This window comes from Danio rerio, chromosome 14 (genome assembly GCF_052040795.2).
Source record: "Danio rerio strain M-AB ecotype USA chromosome 14, GRCz13ab, whole genome shotgun sequence".
Classification (NCBI taxonomy): Eukaryota; Metazoa; Chordata; class Actinopteri; order Cypriniformes; family Danionidae; genus Danio; species Danio rerio.
Window position 1 is genome coordinate 48,879,247 of NC_141034.1, and position 23,744 is coordinate 48,902,990.

General features: G+C 39.9%; 1 protein-coding gene and 1 long non-coding RNA gene across 9 annotated transcripts in view; one reads left to right on the plus strand and one right to left on the minus strand.

The window, feature by feature from the left end:
• Positions 1 to 4,381, plus strand: part of si:ch211-170a17.1 — an 830,126-nt gene extending 825,745 nt beyond the window's left edge. For all 7 annotated transcript variants that reach the window (XM_087282057.1, XM_087282056.1, XM_087282058.1 and 4 more), the window contains one exon: positions 1,482 to 4,381. In XM_087282057.1, coding sequence (XP_087138183.1) covers positions 1,494 to 3,341 — 1,848 coding nt within the window. In that variant the 5' untranslated portion in view covers positions 1,482 to 1,493 and the 3' untranslated portion in view covers positions 3,342 to 4,381. The remainder of the gene's footprint in view (positions 1 to 1,481) is intronic.
• Positions 4,225 to 22,315, minus strand: LOC141377592 (uncharacterized). Of its 2 annotated transcripts, XR_015508077.1 has the most exons (4): positions 21,984 to 22,315; positions 13,069 to 13,193; positions 9,331 to 9,514; positions 4,225 to 6,232 (listed from the first exon to the last, which is right to left on the minus strand). It is a non-coding gene; the product is annotated as an uncharacterized LOC141377592 (long non-coding RNA). The 2 variants fall into 2 exon arrangements; XR_015508078.1 differs by lacking the exon at positions 13,069 to 13,193 and having other exon boundaries at positions 21,984 to 22,307.
• Between the last annotated feature and the right edge of the window lie 1,429 nt (positions 22,316 to 23,744).

Genomic DNA, 23,744 nt, shown 5'->3' on the forward strand with positions numbered 1-23,744 from the left:
TTTACAAGATGCTGTTTTATACTGATTTCCAGCAGGGGGTGGTTTTGTCGTACTGCGCCTTTAAGATGAGTTTTTCCCGCCCACTTTCTCGCCCACTACATGTCTCCTCCCTCAACTGCGTCAGACAACAGACAGACTTAAAGGAAGAAGGTCTCACGTAGCGTTTGTGAGATACTACAGTAAGAACTAACCGTACTAATCAGTATTGTGAAGTTGCATTGATGAGTCACACACAATATCGTTACAAAGTTAACGCGCGCGCGCACACACACACACGCACGCACGCACGCACGCACGCACGCACGCACGCACACACACACACACACACACACACACACACACACACACACACACACACACACACACACACACACCACAGATGACATCTGTTATGCTAATGTACAAAATAAACCTGATTTAACTTCCACAAACTGGGATTGAAGCGTCTTCTTTTATAATTGTTCTCACACGTGGCTGTGCTGATGAAGTAAAGCTGAAGTAAAACGCTGTAATTAATTACACACATACTCTGTTTTAAAACACTTTAAACATGTGAAACTTACTCTTAATCACATTTGATGATGATTGCTGATCCTAGCGAACAGAACAGAGCTTTTATTCCCGGTTGCTTTGCGTATGTCTGTCTGGTCTTGTTGACATATACACACGACTACCGGAACATGTTAATGCGCGCAGCTGTCAATCAATTCGGTGGGCGGGGGTATCGCACACCTACGTAATGGTACGATCGATTTGAAAACAGCTCCAATTGGCCGACCCTTTTTTTTGCAGTTCAATTGAAAAATAAGGACTGGGTGTGTTCATATCACCCCAGTATGACGGTCTATACACTATACCAACACACAGATCTGTCCAAACAGCTTGAAAAGTAGATTTTTTACCATAGGTGCCCTTTAAGTTAACTTATTTCTGTAATATTTGTTCCATAAGTAATGTTTTGTGGATGATTACAATTAAATTAGCATTTGATGAATATGTGTTTATCAATTGCTTGGAACAGCAGTTTTAAGTAATACAGTTTTTGAGAAAACAGGTTAAGTTGGAATAAGCCTCTTTAGTAAACCACAAAACAACAGAAATATAATGGTGAGAATGTATGAATCTTCAACAGTACTGAACCGACTGAGAAAGAAAAACAGCAGGACACCCATAGGGCTGTGAATTCATGTGCAAACAATAAAGAATCAATCCATGCACATACAAACCCACAAGCAAGAACTGAGGCGATGTTCATTTGTATGTGCACCAATCTTCAGCTCCTTCTTTATGTGCAGTACAAACAAATTCATATCAAGTCCATTCAGTGGCCTCTCCTGCTGTTCTAGACGACCCTTTGTTTTACATTTAAAGATACCAACTACTAATGGTGAATCTTTCATTGATAATGTAACCTGATGAGATGTGTTAAATCAAGATGTCTCTGTTCATATTCTAACCTTTGGTCTTTCTGTTTCTTTCAGAGCCATGACAGTATGGTGGACTGTTTGAGTCGAGTCATGCTGCACACAGCCGTGTCTTGCTGGCAGCCTTTGCTGGGGCTGGCCCTGGTGGCCGTGTTCGTGGGCTCCACCCTGGCCTGCCCCTCCCGCTGCGAGTGCTCCGCCCAGAGCCGATCTGTCATCTGCCACCGCAAGCGCTACACCGCCATTCCCGATGGAGTCCCACTCGAGACGAGGATCCTTGATCTCAGCAAGAATCGCATTCAGGCTGTCAACCCTGATGACTTTGCTGCCTATCCACACATAGAAGAACTGGACCTGAGTGGAAACATTATTGCCTATGTTGAGCCTGGAGCCTTCAACTCGCTCTACAGCCTCCACTCGTTGAGCTTAAAGAGCAACCGCATCAAGCTCCTCTCTCTAGGCGTCTTCACCGGCCTCTCCAATCTAACAAACCTGGATATCAGCGACAATAAGGTTGTCATTCTGGTGGACTATATGTTCCAGGACCTGCGCAACCTCAGGTCATTGGATGTTGGAGACAACGAGCTGGTTTACATCTCCCATCGGGCTTTCAGTGGACTGTTGTCTCTGGAGAGCCTGACACTGGAGCGCTGTAACTTAACGGTGGTGCCCACAGATGCCCTGTCCCACCTGCACAACCTGGTGAGCCTGCATATGCGCTACCTCACTATCAGCACTCTCCACCCCTACTCCTTCAAAAAGCTATTCCACCTCCGTCACCTAGAGATCGACAACTGGCCATCTCTAGATGTGTTCCCCGCCAATTCTCTGCATGGCCTCAATCTCACCACGCTTTCTGTCACCAACACCAACTTGTCCACTTTCCCCTATCAGGCTCTCCACCACCTGCCTTACCTCACGCACCTTAACCTCTCCTACAGTCGCATCCGAACAGTGGAAGGTGGCCTGCTTCAGAACCTGGTGCGACTGCGTGAATTGAGGTTAGCTGGATCTCATCTGGTGTCCATCGAACCCTACGCTTTCCAGGGCATCCGCTGGCTCCGCTTGCTAAACATCTCCCACAACCGCCTTGACACCCTGGAGAAGGGGGCATTTCATGCTCCGGAGGCACTACAGGTGCTGTTGATCAACAACAACCCTCTGGTGTGTGACTGTCGACTCATGTGGTTGCTCCAGAGGCACCATTCCATCTCCTTTGGTGACACCCAGCCTGAGTGCAGCAGTCCGGAGGGCAGCCAAAGACGGCAATCCAAGGAGTTCAAAGAAGCTCTTCTGTCCAACTATGTGACCTGCACCAAGCCCAAGATCCGTCGAAATCGGACTCAGTCTGTGTCTGTGGAGGAGGGACAGTCTGCCCATTTGAACTGCACTGCGGAGGGAACCCCACGGCCCACTATTTCTTGGGTCTCCCCACGTAAGGTACAGCTGAACAACAGGAACCACGGCAGAGTGATGGTCCACAACAACGGCTCATTGGATATTAAGGCGGTGGAAGTTCAGGATGGCGGTGTGTATGTATGCACGGCCTCCAACAGTGCAGGTAATGACACACTTATGGTATCACTGTCAGTGAAAAGTCTGGGCTCGCTGTATGCCAACAGGACCCAGCATTACACGGATACAAGCAATGCCACTGCCAACGGCACCAACCTCCCTAATGTGACCTTTGGCCTGGATCTAAAGACTATCTTAGTTTCTACAGCCATGGGCTGTTTTACATTCCTAGGAGTGGTTCTTTTCTGCTTCCTGCTCCTGTTTGTGTGGAGTCGAGGAAAAGGCAAACATAAAAACAACATTGATATTGAGTATGTGCCACGCTCCAAGTCCAATGGGACCTCTGGTGAGGAGGTGGACCAGGGTGCTGGGCCACGGCGCTTTAACATGAAAATGATTTAAGACATTTAAAGGAATACCAGAGGGAATTTACAATGATCTTTGTTTAACAATTTGTACCTGGAAACAGAACTCAATGCCAGGAAAGTCCACAGTCCCTAAGATTCAATCCAGGTTTTGGTTCAGTTTGACTTCACTGGATACACAAAGGGAATAATATGTGTCAATAATGAACCATTTTCGAATTTATATGAAACCCTCTCGGAAGGAGGGGATGTTCACCAACACTCCAACACAAATTGTGTACAGAACCGATTTGTAAAATTCAAGTATTACTCTCTTATTTGCCGAGGCTCGCACATGCTTTCTCACTGCGACCAACAGATGATCGGGAATCTGTTCTCTCCCTCATTATCCTGCATATATGTACGTAATGCTCAGTTATGTATGTGTATGTTAACATGTATAAACACTTTCTTTTGTTGCATTGTTCACGAAATGCAATGAACGCCAAAATTTACATTTCCCATGTTTCGAAGGAGATACCGTACGACCAAGCCATCGTCTCACTACTCAAACTGTTTGAGAACGGAGGACAAAGGGCTTAAGCAGGTGTGAAATGTTACTCCGAGGAACACGTGTGTGCGCCGTTTGTCTACCCCGATTTATTCTCCTGATCTGAAGAATATTATATTTGTTTATTATCTGGGATGAAAAAAAAAGAGAGATTATTTATTAACAAAGGCCTTTGCGTTCAAACTCAATAATACAATGTGAAGATTTTCGAATGGTTTAAAATTCATTTTATTTTAACTATGATTTTAATCCAAGTGTACGCATAAATTAACACAGGCCATGTTTCGGTTGTGCACTTGTCCATTTCTGTGACTCTAACCCCTTATCTGGTACAAGATACAAAATGTCTCCATTTCCATCCAAGCTACCATTATGTTTTTTCATCATTACTTTTATTTCCTTCTCTAGTAAGAAATTCTGACTTTGTTGTGGTAGTTTCTCATTTTGTTGTTGAATCATTTAGATTGTAAACAGTTCAAAGTAAAAGAAAAAATACATGTATGTGAAATAAAGAATATTGATTTGTATTCTGATGTTGTATGTAGACTCACCTGCATATATACGGTAAAGTGGATGTTATCACACGCTGCTAAATACATAGTCTCTGTGGATGTGGTACATTTCATACACTTTAAAAGACAATTTAATTACATACAATTGAACTGTTTCGCAATTAACTCTGGTATCTTCAGTCTGGGGTTGATCTAAAGAAAACGAACACATAAAATGTATATGAAGAGAACAAGAGGAGACCCAATGCTGTTGAACTGATACTTTGCATGTATTATCTCCACAGCAGGAAGCACGTGTTATCTGGAGAGAAATCTCTAGAAAAGCTGTTAACCCTGTGACATCAGGGAAATGAGTAGGCAAGATGCATCCATCATGCCACATCCATCCTACATCCATCATGCCGATGAACAATGTGGGGAGAAACAAGCTAGGCATGAAAATCACAGTGTGCGATAATGCTAATTATACAAATTGACAAGGGAGAGATGTTTTTATTGCTTCCTAATTGGTAGTTAGAACTTCTTGTCCTCTTTTCCTCTATCCTTGTCTTTCTCTAAAGAAAGTCAGAACGCAAACATATGAAGTTAGCGGAGCAAGTTGAAGTCAAGTTCATAAGGCTGTGCACTTAGCATGAAGCCACCCGTCAAAGCAGATTTCCCACCGCTGCCAAGGGAGGCCTAATTTGAGACCCTAGTCTGTTTTGTAACTGTATTGATTTCCCCATAGACACTGAGGGGTTACTGGCCAACATTAGGAATATTCTAATTTCTCTAATCTCAGTCAAGCCCAAAGGACCATATGCAAAAACTGTTTCACTGGCCCTTTGGTCTTCGTTATTGTGGTCCCTGCAGACAGAAAGAAGGACGCTCACACTATTGCCTGAGAAAAACGAGAATTAGGTTGACTACGGTTAATGGGTCACATGCTGCCTTTTTTCAACTCAAGGGGATTAGAAAACTACTCTACAAAACACCCGCACAACAGCACACACAGGCGTTTCTAAATTAATCATCGCTGGCCTAATAAGTCTTTTCTACAATGTCCTTTCTGACGTGTCTTACTCTAACTTTGAAGCTAAAGTTGATGTTGTTATATGCTCGCAAAGCAACCCTGAAAACATGTCTGTTTATTTATTTTTTTGTATTATTCCTGCTTTCTCAGTATGATTTGTTATAATAATGCCAGCATGATGATCCTCTTAATATTCTTCATGCCCAATTTTTAAAATGTCCCCTCATATTCTTTCAGCCATTTTGATTTTTTCCACCATTTTGAATTTTGATAATGCAGGCATTTTTTTAACACAGGCTCATTGGGAAAACGTACCCCTGTATATATTTCTGGAGATTGCACATTATGTAGCCAGAGCTATGTATAGGCTGCATTTTCTTCTTTAAGACAAATGGGGTAGTATGACGCTGTTGATGGCTTTTGTTTCTTTTCGTGCTACCAGCTGCCATAGCCACAGCCATATCACCCTGCAGCCCAAGACCGGCTACTCACTGAAGCTAAGCAGGGCTGAGCCTGGTCAGTACCTAGATGGAAGACCACATGGGAAAACTGGGTTACTGTTGGAAGTCGTGACCAGCAGGGGATACTCAATCTTTTGGTCTGTGTGAGTCCTAATGCCCCAGTAAAAGTGAAGGGGACACTATACTGTCAGTGAGCACCATCTTTCTGTGGGCATTAAAAATTCCATGGCACTCTATTGCTGTCTCTTTAATCCACCAGTATCTGGTATGTGGTAAGTGGACTGGCGTCATTGTCCTGTTGGATGCTGCACACTGGTGGTGGTGTGGAGAGACTCTCTGCAACTCTCTCATGGTCGCCCACTGGAGCTGTACAGGGCTGCGTCCGGTGAGTACCTGGATGGGGGAACACATGGGAAAGCTAGGTTACTGCCTAAAGTGGTGTTAGTGAGGCCAGCAGGGGGCGCCCAACCTGCGGTATATGTGGGTTCTAATGCTCCAGTATAGTGACGGGGACTCTATACTGCTCAGTGAGCACCGTCTTTCGGATGAGGCATTAAGCCGAGGTCCTGAATCTCTGTGGTCATTAAAAATCCCAGAATGTCCTTTGAAAAAGAGTAGGGATTCAACCCCGGCATCCTGGACAAATTTGCCCGCTGGCCTCTGTCCATCATGACCTCTTAACCATCCCCATGTCCTTATTGGCTTCATCACTCTGTCTCCTCTCCACAATATCAAGGTCTAGAGTTATTTTTTGGTGCACAATTAATACAACAGTCTGACGGGCAGAACCTAGGGGGCACATTGATGTCAAAAGAACATCAAAGAAACAAGTCAAAACTGCAAATCAATTAATTGTCAAAAGCCTTTCTTGATTTAAAATCGACAACAAATTTTCATCTACAATGTCCTTTTTGATTTGTCTTACTCTAAGGCTCAATTTAATGTTGCTAAATATTATGGCCTCATATCACCAAGCAAATACACTGAAAATATCAGGCCTGTTTATTTAATAAGTTTTTATCCCTGCATTCTCAGTATGTCTGATTCCTTATAATGATTCCAGCATACCGATTATCTTAAAGTCGGAATGAAATCATTTCACTCTTCTTTCAATCATCAATTTACTCTTCTTATTTTTATATGTATAGACAGTGGCGGATTTAGGCAATGGCAATATGGGTGATCGCCCAGTGCGGCATCTTTTTATTCAATTAATTCACTTTATTTAGTCCCTTTATTCATCAGAAGGTGCCACGGTGCAATGAACCGCCAAATTATCCAGCATGTGTTTTACACAGCAGATGCCCTTCCAGCTGCAACCCAGTACTGGAAAACACTTATTCACACACATACACTATGGACAAGTTAGCTTATTCAATTCATTTATAGCACATGTCTGTGTACTTGTGGGGGAAACCGGAGCACCTGGAGTAAAACCCACACCAACACGGGGAGAACATGCAAACTCCACACAGAAATGCCAACTGGCCCAGAAGGGACTCGAACTGGCAACCTTCTTGCAGTGAGGCGACAGTGCTAACCACTGAGCCACCATGTTGACTTAACATCATATTTAAATGTACTCAAAATATGTTTGCGAATTATCTTTCTACATGAGCATTTTCCTGTAGTATGTAATTGAATGTTTTTGAATTCTGAGGCGTCTTTAACATCTTACTCTAACAGAAAATTGCTTTGTATCTTCTTTTGGTTAAAAATAAAAAAAGCATATACATCAGCTTGTTCATTAGAGAGCAAATTTAATTAGAGAAACCCTGTAGGGCTGAGGGACTAAAAAAATGTCTTCCAGAAAATGAAGAGCGAGAGAAAAACAACATTTTGCATGACTGAATTTTATTTATAAATTCTTTAACTGTGTTCCAAAAGACCTCTGAGGCACCACTTTACAATCTGAATGATGATTTATGCATAATGCGTAGTCTATGTAGCAAGTAATAATAATGTGTATATTTCAGGTGAATGAAGATTTTCTGTTATTCCTGAGGTTCATCCATGCGGTACAGAATGAAGCTGCCAAAAAGCTGTGTGTTTCAGGTTTGTAGTGTACAGTTCATCTAGCAAATATTGTGGAGAAGGGCTGTGAGTCACTGTTTTGAGTGGTGAGTTTGCAAAGGTGAAAACATTTTGCATTGTTTACTGCGTGATAATCCACAGTGTGAAACATCCAAAGAACAACTCTCATAAGCAGGTTATTTTTAGAGAATAAAAGACAGTGTAAAACATGCCAAGTTCAGACTGCACAATTTTTAAAGTAGTCGCATCAATTACTATTAAATGGAAGTCTATGGGGAGAAAAGTCCAGTGTGACTGCAGCTTAATTTGGGTCGTTCATCCGGACCTGACAAGCAGCCATGTCATCAAGCTCTGAGATAAAAAAAAAAACTCTGTGATCATTAATATGCACACCTCAGGCTGTGTTTGATAAGCAACAACGTTTTCTAATGAGACAACAATTATTTTCCTTTTGTAGTTATTTTTTGGCACATAATTCACTTACTATGTATGCAAGACTTTTATTTTGAAAACGCAAGCCCCGTTTCGGTGTTTTACTGGGCAAGGACAGCACAAAACACATTCAAACTGGCCTGAGGACACATAATGCTAGATTTACAAATTATACATTTATTAATCTCCACTCTAAAGAGGCATAAGGTATGTTTAGTTACATTATTTGTTAATTTATCGTGTTTATTGATAAATTTGATGTGTGTTTCAACAAACACATGTAGACTGCTGAATAATGTCAAATCAATTAGCTCCAATATCATGTGTTCATGCAGAGGTTGATATTAATTCCTGGCTGTGTTTTCTTTGACTGTAGTTTCAAAATACAATGAGATACATCTCTATCACTCTCTTTGCCAAGTTTAATGATAATTTAGTCTTTAACCACAAAAGATCTAGTGAGCAAAACAGGTTAACATTACTCTGATTGGGTTTATATTTGTCAGTGTACAGCGTACATTATGCTCTGTGTGTGTGAGCTTTATATGGTCAATCGTGGACCTTCTAATTCTATGGGTATTTCATGGAGTGATAAAAGAGCTTATAAATCACTTTCTGGAGATTTTTTTTTAACTTACCAAAGCCATGTAGATATCAGAAAGCAATTTTACTTTATAAACCATTGCAGTATATGGCATAATTTATATTGATTTGTTAAAATAAATAGATCTAGATTATTGTTTCTTAGTCACGGATCGGACTGTAATAATGTGATTTGCTTTCTATTTATTACAAAGACATTACTGCAAGAAACTATTGGTTTTAACAAACAGAACTTAGAACCTGTAATCCAATTATTCATTTTATTATCGGCTTAGTCCCTTTATTAACCTGGGGTCACCACAGCGGAATGAACCACCAACTTATCCAGCACGTTTTTACGCAGCAGATTTCTTCCAGCTGTCACTGGGAAAACATCCATTGACATGCATTCACACACATACACTCTGAACAACTTAGCTTACCCAATTCACCTGTACCGCATGTCTTTGGACTTGTGGTGGAAACCGGAGCACCCAGAGGAAACCCACGCGAACGCTGGGAGAAAATGCAAACACCATACAGTGGCCCAGCCGAGGCTGGAACCAGTGACCTTCTTGCTGCAAGGCGATAGCACTACCTACTGTGCCACCGCATCGCCCTTAGAACCTGTAATATTATTAAAAAATAGAAGTGAAGAAATAATTAGCTGAATAAAAATGAATTGTAAAATATTTAGTGCAGTGAAAAATTCACTGTTACTACTACTTTTGCTGATAATGCTAAATATAGAAATCTAACATCTTAATTTGTACAAGCCAAATTTATTTTAGTGTCATTTTTAATAAATGATTCAGTTAAACAAGCATCAAGCTTTATACTTCATTGCTAGATGGATAACTTCTGAAGAATTATTCAGTGGCATATTTTTGATGGCTGATTCTCGCCACCTATTGGTTAAATAATGTAGTTGCTGCCTACATCTTTCAATTTTAAGCCATAAATTAAATGCATATGACCGTGACTTTAATCTTTACCATAAGCATCAATGGTTTTATGTGAATGTTATCCCAGTACTTCTGTATTATTTGACTGTTTGTAACTTCATAACTAACTCATAACACTAAAGACTGAATCCCTAAGGATTAATAAAAATATGCAAATCACTATGATTTATAATTTACGTTGTGTAGGTGTTGAGATCCCAAACTTTTAATGAGTAATTGTGCAGCTTACACTGAATGCATTAATGCAGGCTAAACAAGTAATAACCTAAGAAACCCACCACATCCCAAATAACCCACCACAACTTTTTCATTCAGTCATTCATTTTCATTTCGGCTTAGTCCCTTTATTAATCAAGGGAATGAACCGCCAACTTCTCCAGCACATGTTTTTTTACACAGAGGAAGCCCTTCCAGCTGCAACCCATCTCTGGAAAACGTCCATACACACTCATTCACACTCATACACTACGGACAATTAGGCTACCCAATTCACCTGTACTGCATGTCTTTGGACTGTGGGGGAAACCGGAGCACTCGGAGGAAACCCACACGAACATAGGGAGAACATGCAAACTCCACACAGAAACACCAATTGACCCAGCCGTGGCTCGAACCAGCGACCTTCTTGCTATGAGGCGACAGCACTACCTACTGCTTCACTGCATCGCCACTACTTCTTCTTCCATCATCATTATATTTCACAGGGAAAGCCTAAATCCTTTCATACATGTGATTTGAATGATGTGTCTCTGCGATTGTTACAAATTTAGGATTAATCTGCAAGTTAAGGTATCAATCTGCAGGTCACGTGCGTTCCGAACTGTGGATTGTGAACCGTACGAATCACGGATCAACTCTAATCCGTTACACTTTTATTGGATTGCATTTATGGTGCTCGACAAACACTTTTTGAAGAATATTTTTAATCTTTTTCTAGAAATTATCTCACTGTAAGCATTTACTCTTTGTAAGTGCCAAAAAATAATTAACGACACCATAAGGAGTCTGTTACAGACGCAACCCCCTTCCCCGAAGACCTTGCTGGATATTTATTCTATTACATATTAGAGAACACATCTGTCGCCTGTTCTCAGCCAGACTGTAAGGCATTCACCTTTGCCCGGAGAGATCAATGCTCTATATGAGAGTTTTATTAAGTCTAGTCACTCGCTCTGTAATTGGGCAGAAGTCTGTTTACCTCAGCTTCCCCATTATAGCTTTCTCAAAAATCCATTTTTTCCAAGACCTACTTAGGAGACTCCCAAAGCTGCCCGTCAGTTTTTCAACTAAACAAAACCCAGGTAAAACAGAAGTCACGCAATGTTTTTTAAAAGTTGCAGAAGTAGTTTGAACATGCTATATATTGAGAAGGAAAGTGGGACGCCGTCGCTTTGTTGAAAGAGAAGTGTCAACACTGGCTGTTATCCGCTCTTCAATCTGCTAGTTATCAACAAAAGCACAATACCCACATCAATCATACTTCTGCCAGACATTCCTCCGCAATTACTTTCTCTTCAAGGGCATTGTCTTTTTTCCGAGCCCGATTCTGAGAGATCTGATTACATTCTTATCAGATGATCCGACAATTGATTTAGATGCTCAGATATTGCGAGCGCGGGGTTAAAAGGGAATTATATTGACTGAGGAGATTCTCGGCTGTGGATGGGAAAACAACAAAACGCGAGGTGTCAGCGGACGTACTGAGGCATAAGAGGAAGGCCGATGCGTTTGACAAGGAATAAAAGAGGACGGTCACACATCAAACTCCACACCAATTTGGTCGGAGCCGCGGCTCTGCATTTCAATCTTTGTGAAACACTTTGGTTCAGCAGTAATATAAACGGCAATTTGCTTATTGTGCCACTCAAATGTCAGATCTGAAATGCAATTTTTCGCAGCTAAAGGGGTCGGTTTGGAAAGATGCTACTTATTGGGTTTTATTAAATTCAACACTTTCTAAAGTTCTGAACGCTTCACATTCATGGCGTCGGATTGGACGGTTGGAGTCATGTGATTCAGTTCAAGCACGTGTATTCAATCTGTCTTTATTTGGACCTGTCAGAAGGAGTAATCGCACCACTGAGAACTCAAACCAAGCAAGGCAAATTGCTCTACAACTTGTTACACGCGTTTGCCTGTCAGCCTTCAAGGTCTCCGAAGACAATTCAATTCGGGCAGACATGCGAATTTGCTGGTATTTAAATCAAAGAGAAACTGAGAGCATGTTTTCCAAGAGCGTGTATTTCCTCACACCCAGTTCTGGGAAAAATAAATTCTCCTCACACCCCATGTGGAGAAAAGCGCTTCAGTCGCATTAGGATTCAAACAACAACCCCTTTTCCGGTTTTAAAATAAAAGCATCCCTCTCGTACACTGTCACGATGGCTAAGTGCAGATTTGAGGGTCCAGAAAGCTGACACGCATTTGTAACACCGTCTGCAACCAATAGACTCTAATCTAATTCAATGCAGAGAGGCAGGGATGAACACACAAGGTTTGCTGCTCTGATTTTCTTAGAAGTTAGACAATCAGTGCATAATTGTGTTTGGTCTCCCATAAATCCTCGTTCAAATAATGAACAGCACATGCATAACGCAATATGGTGTGTTCTATGACAGTGATGCATTGTATAGGGAAGTAGGGGATGCCTTTTTAAAGAGGACGAATAGCTGTGCTGTAATAAAGTAAGTGTGGAAGGTGATAGTTAAGGTAATTTTCTAAAGTGCAGTGCTGTTGTGCACTAAATATACTGTATATGGCAAAGACTGGAAATTAAACTGATGGGTTATGCTGAAATAAGTATGTTTTGAACTGTTTCATCTGCAAATTATTTTAGTTGAAAGTACAAATTAAAAAAAAGCAATAGAAGTAAAAACAACAAAGGTCCATTCCAGCCTGATCTCACAAGGAAACATAAGTATTTTACGTTTTGTCAGTTTAGTGGCTAATTCGTACGAATTTGTACGAGTTCAGTCGTTCGAAAATATACGATTTTAAAAAGGAGGCGTGGCACCTAACCCCAACTGTCATTGGGTGATGAGTAAATCGTACTAAATTGTACGAATTAGATTGTACGAATTCAAACGAATTAGCCTCTAAATCAAAAAGTTACAAATTGCCTTGAGATTGTGTTTACATTCTGAAAATGTAGCCCTATATACATTTCTGGAGATCGTAAATTGTGTAGCCAGAGGAATGTATGTCTGCATCACTTACCTCCGTGTGGACGGCTTTTCTGCTTTTACCAGTTTGCCCGGTGGCTCATTTCGTACGTTGGAGGATTTGAGATGCAGAGCGGAGTTGACTGTGACAAGGGGGTTCGAGTCAGAAAGCAGGTAAAACTAAAACAAAAGTCAAAAAATTAAATAAACAAGTAATTAACAAAGTGAGAATGTGGTAAAATCTGAAAATGTGATGAAAATCAGGCTGCCACGAGGGCTTTTCTCTTTCTGGATTGCTTTTCAAAACACTGTTGGTTGGATTTAGAGAAGTGGGTGGGTGCTGGTCTATAAGTGCATTTTAAAACACTATCGGTCGGGTTTAGGGAAGGGGGTGGTTGGTTGGTCGGTCAGTCAGTCAGTCAATCAATCAATCGACAGCGGCCTCTGGTGGATTTACACAAGAAGAGAAAGCGCGAATGGCACCCGCAAGAAATTTTTAAGAGTTTACACGGCAGCCTTTGGTGAATTTGTGAAAACATAAACTGCAAAAAAAAAAAAAAAAACGTACCTCCTGGGAAATATTTGGCACTCTCCAGAAATGTACATAAGGGTATGTTTTCAGAATGAGCCTGGGTTGAGTAAAAATAGATGATTCTGTATGACTGTGTATTAGTATTTCTAAATAAATTGGTTTTATCAAAAAGGTTAGAGTGAGATAATTATCATATCTGTTTTTCGATTCAGCTAATTTCAGGTAAAATATTGTGGGGTTTTTTTTTTTTCATTAATGTAGTTTAATGTAAAATGTATGGTTACACTATTTTTTCAAACACTAACTTTCATCTTACAAAACTATTCCCTCGAAGCAGTTTGGTATTTAAAAGACATCTAATTGCATAAATATTTGCTAAAACAAGGCTAAAATTGGGCTGTCAGTGAGAATCAAAAAATTCTGATTACACAGACTTTACACTTGTAGCTATTGATTTCTGTTTAATTGATAAATCTATATACGTCTACAATTCTGTGTGGAGTTTGCATGTTCTTCCTGTGTTTGCATGGGTTTCCTCCGGGTACTCCAGTTTCTCTCACAGTCCAGACATGCTCTATTGAATAAACCATGAATTGAATAAACCAAATTGGCTATGAGTGAGTGTGTGAATGGGTGTTTCCCAGTACTGTGTTGAGGCTGGAAGAGCATCCGCTGCATAAAGCATATGCAGGAATAGTTGGCGGTTCATTCTGCTGTGGCAACCCCTGAAAAATAAGGAACTAGCTAAAAAAAAAACCAAATGAATGAATATTTCCATCTATATGGTTTTCACTGAAATCCTAAAGTTAGCCTCGTTTTAGTCAAGAGGTCTATGTTTAGACCTCTATTATTGTCACTTCAGGATCAATTTAGGTCATTGATTATATAATGATAATGTAATAGGATAAAATAATATTGCAAGTATATATTTTATTATTTTATTATATTATATATTTTGAGTTAGGGTTAGGTTAGGTTTATTAAAGCAATCAAAAATGATAAAAACACTGATAAAAAGTGATTTTTTTTGTCACAATACTGAATTTGTAATGGTCAAGTATACTTTAAAATGAAGTACACTACAGAAATTAAAATAAGTAATTTGCTGCAGTAATCTAGTGCTTTCTTTTTACTTTATTAATTTGAAAACATTTTCTAATGTCTTGGGTCACATTAAGATGTCCAGTAACCAGCGTGTGCCTAAATGTCAAAAGGGCATAAAAAGCACATAAAAAACTCATCAAAATGCTGATCGATTTGATGTCAGAACCTTGATGTAGATTTGACATCCACACGCTGATGACCCTTTGGCCACCAAAATAATGACACAAAACAATCGTTTTATAAGAAATGTTTTATTCATTTGAAATCCTTAATAACAAACTTACACTGGATTTTGTGTCCCTACAATGCATGTAGACTTCCCTGATGTCAAAATGACATCAAATTGAAGTAAAAAAAAAAATCAATTACAGTCCTGATTGATGTGTTTTTTAATGCCAATATCAGATGTGAATTTGATGTAGTTTTGAAATCCAGGTAAACAGTTGACATCAAATCGATTCACATTTTATGATGTGTTTTTGATATTCTTTGACATCAAGGTGCCTGTTTATAACAGGTAATCTGTTTAAAATATTCAGCCTGATCCCACAGGGAATCGTACCTATTTTACGTTTGTCTGAATTTACAGTTGTAAATCACTTACTTAATCGGTTGACGAATTGCCATAATTCTTAAAAATTCATACAAGTTCAGTTGTAATAATAATAATAATTATATATATATATATATATATATATATATATATATATATATATATATATATATATATATATATTTAATTTATATATAGAGACTTTCCAGAGCTCAAGGACACTTTACAATGAGTGTAACAAAAAGAGATAGTATGAACAGGCATTAAAGAAACAATAATCAAGTAGACACAACATTAGGTTCACAAACATGCAAGAAGTCAAATACAACAAACTGGAAAAACAAAACAAGACCTAAGAGACAAATATGCAGAGTACAGGTTGATCAAACAAAGCGGTCAGATTATCAAATTAGAAGTGTAACATTCAGAAAACAAGTGAGTTTTAAGTAAAGATGTAAGATGTAGGAAAATGTAAGATTTTTTAAAGCATTCATAGCACCAAACTCCACCCCTAAACCAAACCCAGCAAGCAAACAATGTCATAAGGTGTTAATATTCGGTTAGATTTAAGTTGTGACATCAGTCGACCAAAATTCAATGTCTAACCGGTGTCTAAGAACAACCCTACTTTGAAGTCCAATAAGGATGTCAAATGATGTTAAAATTTGGTTGATTTTAGGTTGTGTTGGAAAATGACCAAAATCCAACACATATCCAACATCTTAAACCAACATCATATTGACGTCAAATGCTGACATTTATTCATCAGTTATGGCAACCAAAATCCAACATTGGATAGATGTCATACTGGTAACGTTCACACAACATCAAGCTGTAATGCTACGTTCACACCAGACACGAATGAAGCATGAAGCTGGAGTGATTTACATGTTAAGTCAATGCAAAGACGTGAAAAGACATCCTTTGGTGCAATACAAGCAAATAAGGCGAGACAAATGATGCGATCCCTGCGAAGGAAGCAGTGCGAGTTTGACGTGCTTTTCAACCGTTTCGCACAAATCGATCCACTAGTGGGCCTCTGCGATCCTGCAGGTGGGCCATGAAATTTCCTTAAATATTATATTATAATTATCAAATTAAAATTATTTTAGTAATGGCATTTCTTGTTTTTTGTGATTAAAAAGGCTACTTCAGACTCTGCAAAAACAACCTCACTGTTAACAGACATAACTGTGGCTTAAATTTCCAACCGGTGCTCATCAACTGGGACTACGCTCTCAGTTGTACTGTATAACAAAACAGTCATGCAAATGTAAAGGTAACGATGATTCAAGTTATAATAACCAGCTCGCACGTGCCTCACGTCTGCGACTTGTACTGTATCAGAGTCACACAAGTCCGTTGATTCACAAACTGTGCGTGCTCTCTTTGTGTGAACACTTTAAAATATCCTCATAGTTGTCTAAATTAACGTCTTGGAATGTTTTATAACTGACCGTACAGGGGGATCTAGCGAGACTCTGTGGTGTTTCAGTACTGAACACCTGTTCACTGTTCCAGTCAGCAAACTCCAGTAATCAGCTACAAACCACACTACCTTCAGATCGATGTGTTTCAACAGATTTAGAGGGTTTTTACTGTATTTTACACACACACACACACACACACACATGTATTCGAGATTCGAGAACCAGACAGAACTGTTGTGTGTGTGTGTGTATATATATATATATATATATATATATATATATATATATATATATATATATATATATATATATATATATGAGCAATATCACATGAGTAGCAGTGCGATATGGCTGTATATCGGCACTGGTGGGAGGCGTGCGTTGCCTTAGTGCCCCCACCAGTGCCGAAATACAGCCATATCGCACTGCTACGAGTGTGATATTGCATTTATACAACAGTTTGACGGCATAATTGTGTATATAAAAACAAAATCAAACATGGAGAGTCTCAAAAATACTTTTGTATGAGGAACTACTTTCCTTTCTTTATGATTTGAATTCTTCCGGATTCAAATCATAAGCTGACAGTTAAACAGTTGAGTGTGCATCTTTTAAACTTTAGAGCTTTAGTGTCTGCTTTTTGCTGGTTGTATGTGGGCGGAGTAATACACAAAGGGTAAAGAGGCTGTAGGAGTTCTGATATTGCAGAATATCGCACGGCTATCAGCCAATCAGATTTGAAAACCAGACAGAACTGTTGTGTGTGTATATATATATATATATATATATATATATATATATATATATATATATATATATATAATATAATGTTTTGTTTTGTAAACAAATAATGCTTTAAATTTTTTTTTTTTTCTAGACAATCAGTTCAGACCTTCAAAAAAAGGTGGGCCTCGAAGTGAAAAAGGTTGAGAACACCTGATCTAGAGGACTCCTGTGAACAAATCGAGACTGTTTATCAGCCTTCATAAAACATTAGTATCAAAGCTAGTCACTGGGCAGACAGAAGCCCTGCCCATGATGCAAATTCGCATCTATTGTGAAGTGAATTTGACGCAAGAATGAAGCGAGAAATGTTCACGCCTTAATTACGTGTGAATAGTGTGGTTTAAGCGTGCCATGTCTGGTGTGAACACAGCATGACATCATTAGACGTTGATATTTGGTTTATTGTAGGTTGAACATTGGACATTGACATCAAACTGACGTTAGGTTTTGACGTCAACCCCATTTTCATTTCCAAACAAAATTTATTGTGCCCATGACTGTAGGGTACAACGTCAATCTGATGCTATGTTGACATCCTGTGCCTGCTGGCAACCTTTATTAGGAGATGAGCAAATCATACTAAAATATTAATGAAATTGTATAAATGCATACGAATTAGCCTCTAAATCAAAAATGTACAAATTGGTGCGAGATAGCGTTAAAATATTACATAATCAGCTAAAAATACTCAGTCTTGAGCATAACATGTTGTGCTTAACTGATACACTTCACTTCAGCTAAAAATGATTAAAACGACTAAATATTTACAAGCTTTAGTTCTCTCACCTGTTCCATGACCTGCAGCGAAAAAGAGTGCTTACCGCTCTTTACACAAAGAAAATCCATTTCAAAGGGAGCATCTATGACAGAAAACCTTAGATTTGAGCGTGTGGAGTAACACAGCTGAGGAGGAGGGCAAGGCCACGGAGAACACAATCCTTACAACATCAAAAAGAATTTATGAGAAACCTCAATGTCTTCATAGTCTGGGTTGGAAGGGTATGAACTAAACGTCTAATACATGATTAAAGGGAAGCTTAGACAGCTAAAAGACAAAGAATCCAGTTGCATGTTATTACTGAAATAAAATATTGGAAGATAAAAATATAACCTTTACAAATCTGCCATAAAGTTAATGTGCCAAATGTGTTTGTGGAAAGTTAACATTTCATTTGTAGTCAGTAAAACCTTTATATTTACACAGAATTTAGAAAAAGGTGCCCAGGTGTTCAGTGAGTTTTACAAACAGGAAAGAAAGCCAAGTTCATCGAGTCCGAAATGTGTGATGTGAAATCTAATGCACTTCTCAACGTGGCAGTCTAGCACATCTCCTGACTCAAACACTTAACCCTGAGCAATTTGGTATTTCAAGCCATCCAGAGCAGTTCTCTTAATGCAAAATATACCGACTAAAAGGACCACAGTCTGGGACTACATCCAGTCAAAAAAACAGGATGTGCGAAAAATCGCATCACTGTTTGTGGTGAATCAGCGGCTCTTTGTTCTCCTCTTTGTTTCTGTCTCTCACTTCTATTTCTTGTTCATTTCTGGCTATAGAGGGAAGAAGAATGCCTGCAGGGCACATATTAGTAATTCATAAACACAGGAACTAAATTTGACACTCTATACTCCAGTAAAATGAGGACAGGGGCTGCTTATGTAACTAGGTTAAATGAGACCTAGCATATAGAAGTGGTTATATATGGAGACAACTAGGCTGGATGTCTAGTTCTTGGGTTTATATATAGTGTTTTATGTAATATAATGAGGATATTCATTTTACGTAAGATCATTTACAAAATTAGCCTAACAAAAGGACAAAATTCTTGCTTAGAAACAAATCTAAACACAATGCGTCTTTTATATTTTGAAAATGTTACAGGACAAATTGAACGTGTTCAGTGTGCAATCTGCTCCAGTAATATGAAATCAAATATTTCGGTGAAGTAACTTGTAAGGACAGTCACTTGATTTGCTTTTGAATGAACCAACGTGTCACCGACTCAGTCCCAGTCATTCCCCTCGCTGGCCAGCAGAGGTCATCATCACCGGACTATTGACATTACATCATCCACTGACTGATTAGCACTCACACCTGCAGCACATTTCCCAATCACCTGGCACACGCATATAAGCAGCACACACTCCGTATCATTGTGAAGTCTTGTTCTGCCCCGGCTAACACTACTGAGCGTTTCTCTTCATTGCCTGCTTTCCCGTTGCATACCTTGCCTTGATATCGACCTTGTCCTGCCTGCCGCCTGCCCAGTGGCGTAGCGCAAAATGCAGAGGCCCCCCTGCAGGGATCGCTGACGGGGCCCCCTGATGAAGGGGGGGGGGGCATACGTCAATTTGCATATCACTGACGTCATCACGTTCTACCGTTTCTGTTTAACAGCCTAAGGTTAATAAAGGGGTATCTATAATTGCACTACACTTTATATAAGCATGTTTATTTAACTAAATGTATTGCTGTTTGAATACAGTATGTCATTATAGATATGTAGTGAATGTGCAGTAATCTCTCATATGTAATAAACTCAGACAAGTTCAGAAACTGTCACTAATATCTTTGATTATGAACAAGAAAAGAATAAACGGTCCAATTAAATTGTTAAAATAAAGTAGAAGTAGATCGGTTTGACTGTACAAGGGAAATACCTTCACACTGCCTGTGCTAAATCATTTGTCGTCGGTACGTAGAGGGGTGATCTGCTCTCGGGCTGCAGGTGGGAGAGGCTGCTGTACGAAGACTGACTGGGCTGCCTGTCAGTGCTGTGAGGCAGGGGAGGGGCCGGTGGCGTCACACGCAGTTCGTTGAGAAGAGTAGGGACGGTACAGTATGGACAAATGACAGTCTAAAAAAATCTCCAATAACACACAAAAAAGTCGCCAGATTTGTCGCTGGGGGGTCTGAAAAGTCGCTAAATCTAGTGACAAAGTCGCTAGGTTGGCAACAACCAGAATGAAGTATGAACAATCAGAATGAAGTAGTCCACCGCTTGAGAGGTGTTCAGAGAACACAAACGTGTGAACTTTGGTTCCGACCACAGTTGTTGCCAAGAGTTTATTGTAAATCGCAACGACGCGGGGCCCTGCGGCCCCGTCTGCTACGCCACTGCGCCTGCCTTGTACCTCAGCCTGAATCCCGACTCTGATCCACGTCGCCTGCCCTGAACTCTAGCTTGTATACCGACTTTGGTATTCGCCGCCTGCCTCTGACCCATGCCTGCATACTCGTCCTGTGTTTACCAGCCGCCAGCCCTTCGACCTTATACTACTGTGATTGATGCGAGTTCGCACACGCACTACATCTGTGTGCTTGTTGTTATTAAACTGTGTTTAATAAGGATACTGCAAATGGATCCCTCTGTGTTAGCCACTTCGTTACACAACGTTTTTGAATGAATCATTTTAATCAGTTTTACTGTAGACATAATTGATAGACTAGGCAATGAAAAGTCACTGGTTTGATTGTTGTTAATATGTCATTCATATATTCATTCATTCATTCATTCATTTTCTTTTCAGCCCAGTCCCTTTATTAATCAGGGGTCACCACAGCGGAAGGAAACGCCAACTTATCCAGCATATGTTTTACGAAATGGAAGCACTTACAGCTGCAACCCATCCCTGGGAAACACCCATAAACTTTCATACGCTACGGACAATTTAGCTTATCCAATTCACCTATAGCATGTCTTTGGACTTGTGGGGGAAGCCCACGTGAACACAAGGAGAACATGCAAACTCCACACAGAAGCGCCAACTGACCCAGCCGAGGCTTTCTTGCTGTCTGCCGATCGTGCTACCCATTGCGCCACCGTGCTGCCCCAATCAATATTTATAATAAACATATTTATTAGTATGCATCAGAAGTATGTTTAAAATACATTGACATGTTTAAAATGTTCTATTAGAAACCGGTAGAAATGTTGAATGAATCGCGATACATTTTTTGAACAGAGGCGGCGCTGTGTTTACTTACTTTACCTGCACATTAGCAGCGAGCAAAAAGTGGGGCGTCAAACTAAAATGACATTTAGGTAAACATTGAAAGGGCTCTTCACCTTAAATTTGTTTTAAATAATTTTGTTTAAAATTGTGATTAAATTGTACCAAGAGATTAGTATCGTGAATTGCTACATCCCTATGTTCTAATATAACCTACTTATGGGAGCCAGATAAAAATGATCATTTTATCAGTGGCGTAGCGCAAAAAGCAGAGGCCCCCCTGCAGGGATCCCTGATGAAGGGGGGGGGGGGGGGGGGGGATACGTCATACGTCAATGACAATAACAGCCTATGGTTAATAAAGGGGCATTTATAATTGCACTACACTTTATATAAGCATGTTTATTTAACTAAATTTATTGCTGTTTGAATACAGTATGTCATTATAGATGTGTAGTGAATGTGCAGTAATCTCTCATATGTAATAAACTCAGACAAGTTCAGAAACTGTCACTAATATCTGTGATTGTGAACAAGAAAAGAATAAACGGTCCAATTAAATTGTTAAAATAAAGTAGAAGTACATCGGTTTGACTGTACAAGGGAAATACCTTCACACTGCCTGTGCTAAATCATTTGTCATCGGTACGCAGAGGGGTGATCTGCTCTCGGGCTGCAGGTGGGAGAGGCTGCTGTACGAGGACTGACTGGGCCGCCTGTCAGTGCTGTGAGGCGGGGGAGGAGCTGGCGGCATCACACGCAGCTCGTTGAGAAGAGTAGGGACGGTACAGTATGGACAAATGACAGTCTAAAAAAAATCTCCAATAACACAAAAAAGTCGCTAGATTTGTCGCTAGGGGGGTCTTAAAAGTCGCTAAATCTAGTGACAAAGTCGCTAAGTTGGCAACATTGGCGGCAAGCAATCAGAATGAAGTAGTCCACCGCTTGAGAGGTGTTCAGAGAACACAGACGTGTGAACTTTGGTTCCGACCACAGTTGTTCCCAAGAGTTTGATTATTGCGTTCGCCGGTGGATTTTTAATTATTGAAAATCACGACGACGCGGGGCCCCCTAATCACGCGGGCCCCCCCCCCCCCCCCCCCCCCCCCCCCCCCCCCCGGGGTGCGTGCCCTGCGGGCCCGTCCGCTACGCCACTGCATTTTATGCTCATCTAAAAAGATGGCATTGGAGCAGGGGCTCTCAAACATTTTTTTTATAAAGGGCCAAAATCCAAACTTGATTGAAGGTGTTGGGACAAAGGTAAAAGTACCAAACTGTATTACATTAAAGTTGCCATGATAAACTCCAATTTTTTTAATAATTAAAAAAAATTGTATTATCATAATTTTTTTCATTTTCTTTTCGGCTTAGTGCCTTTTTTAATCTGGGGTCGCCACAGCGGAATGAACCCCCAACTTATCCAGCATATGTTTATATGTAGCGGATGCCCTTCCAGCTGCAACCCATATCTGGGAAACATCCATACACACAAATGCTGCGTAAAACATATGCTGGAATAGTTGGCGGTTCATTCCACTGTGGCAACCTTTGATAAATCAGGGAGTTTCTGCCAAAAAAAAAAAATCTTTATTTTTCAACTGAAGAAAATAGCCATCTAAATTTTGAATGACAGGGTGAATAATTACAATCATTATTTTTCTTTTTCTTTTTTTTTTCTTTTTTTGGATGTTCTATAAACTGTGTATTGGTGAAAGTACTGTATGCAACTTGAAGAAGGAAGAAAAGTCTCCACATCTAATACAGACTAGCAGAGTGAATTCCACCAGTTTGATTTCACAAAGTAAGACATGTTCCTTGATTAACATATGTATGTATGTTGATCCTGGAACAACTTTCCAGTCAGAATTAAGGGATATGTTTACCATGTTTTTGAAGTTTAGGCTTACGGTTAGGTTTATGCACTTCTACATGATTGTTATTCTCCTTTGATTTTAAGAACAGTTTACAGTTATGGTGAGGTTTAGGGGTAGGGAATAGGTATGGATTACATTTTCCAACAAAAATGATGTTCCAGGATCAACATCTTAATCCAGGATTGCATTGTACTTGGCAAAATCATGACAGGTAAGTGAATTCTGTAAACATCAGTGTGTAGTTACAGTGAAGAATGCTGTGGATGAAAGGATAAACCAAAGTGTCACAAATTACTGCAGTAGTCCAAAATAAAAATGAAAATCTGAAACCTTCTTCAAGATTCAGAGAAGTGGTTCCAGAAGACAGTTTTGCGATACGTGTTTAAAGAGCAATCTGTCTCACCAACCGCTTGTGAACACTCAAGATGGATTTTAGCACCAGGTGTAAACAGGGCCTGCAGGTGATGGAAAGTGATGCTGACAGCTGTAAAATATGCA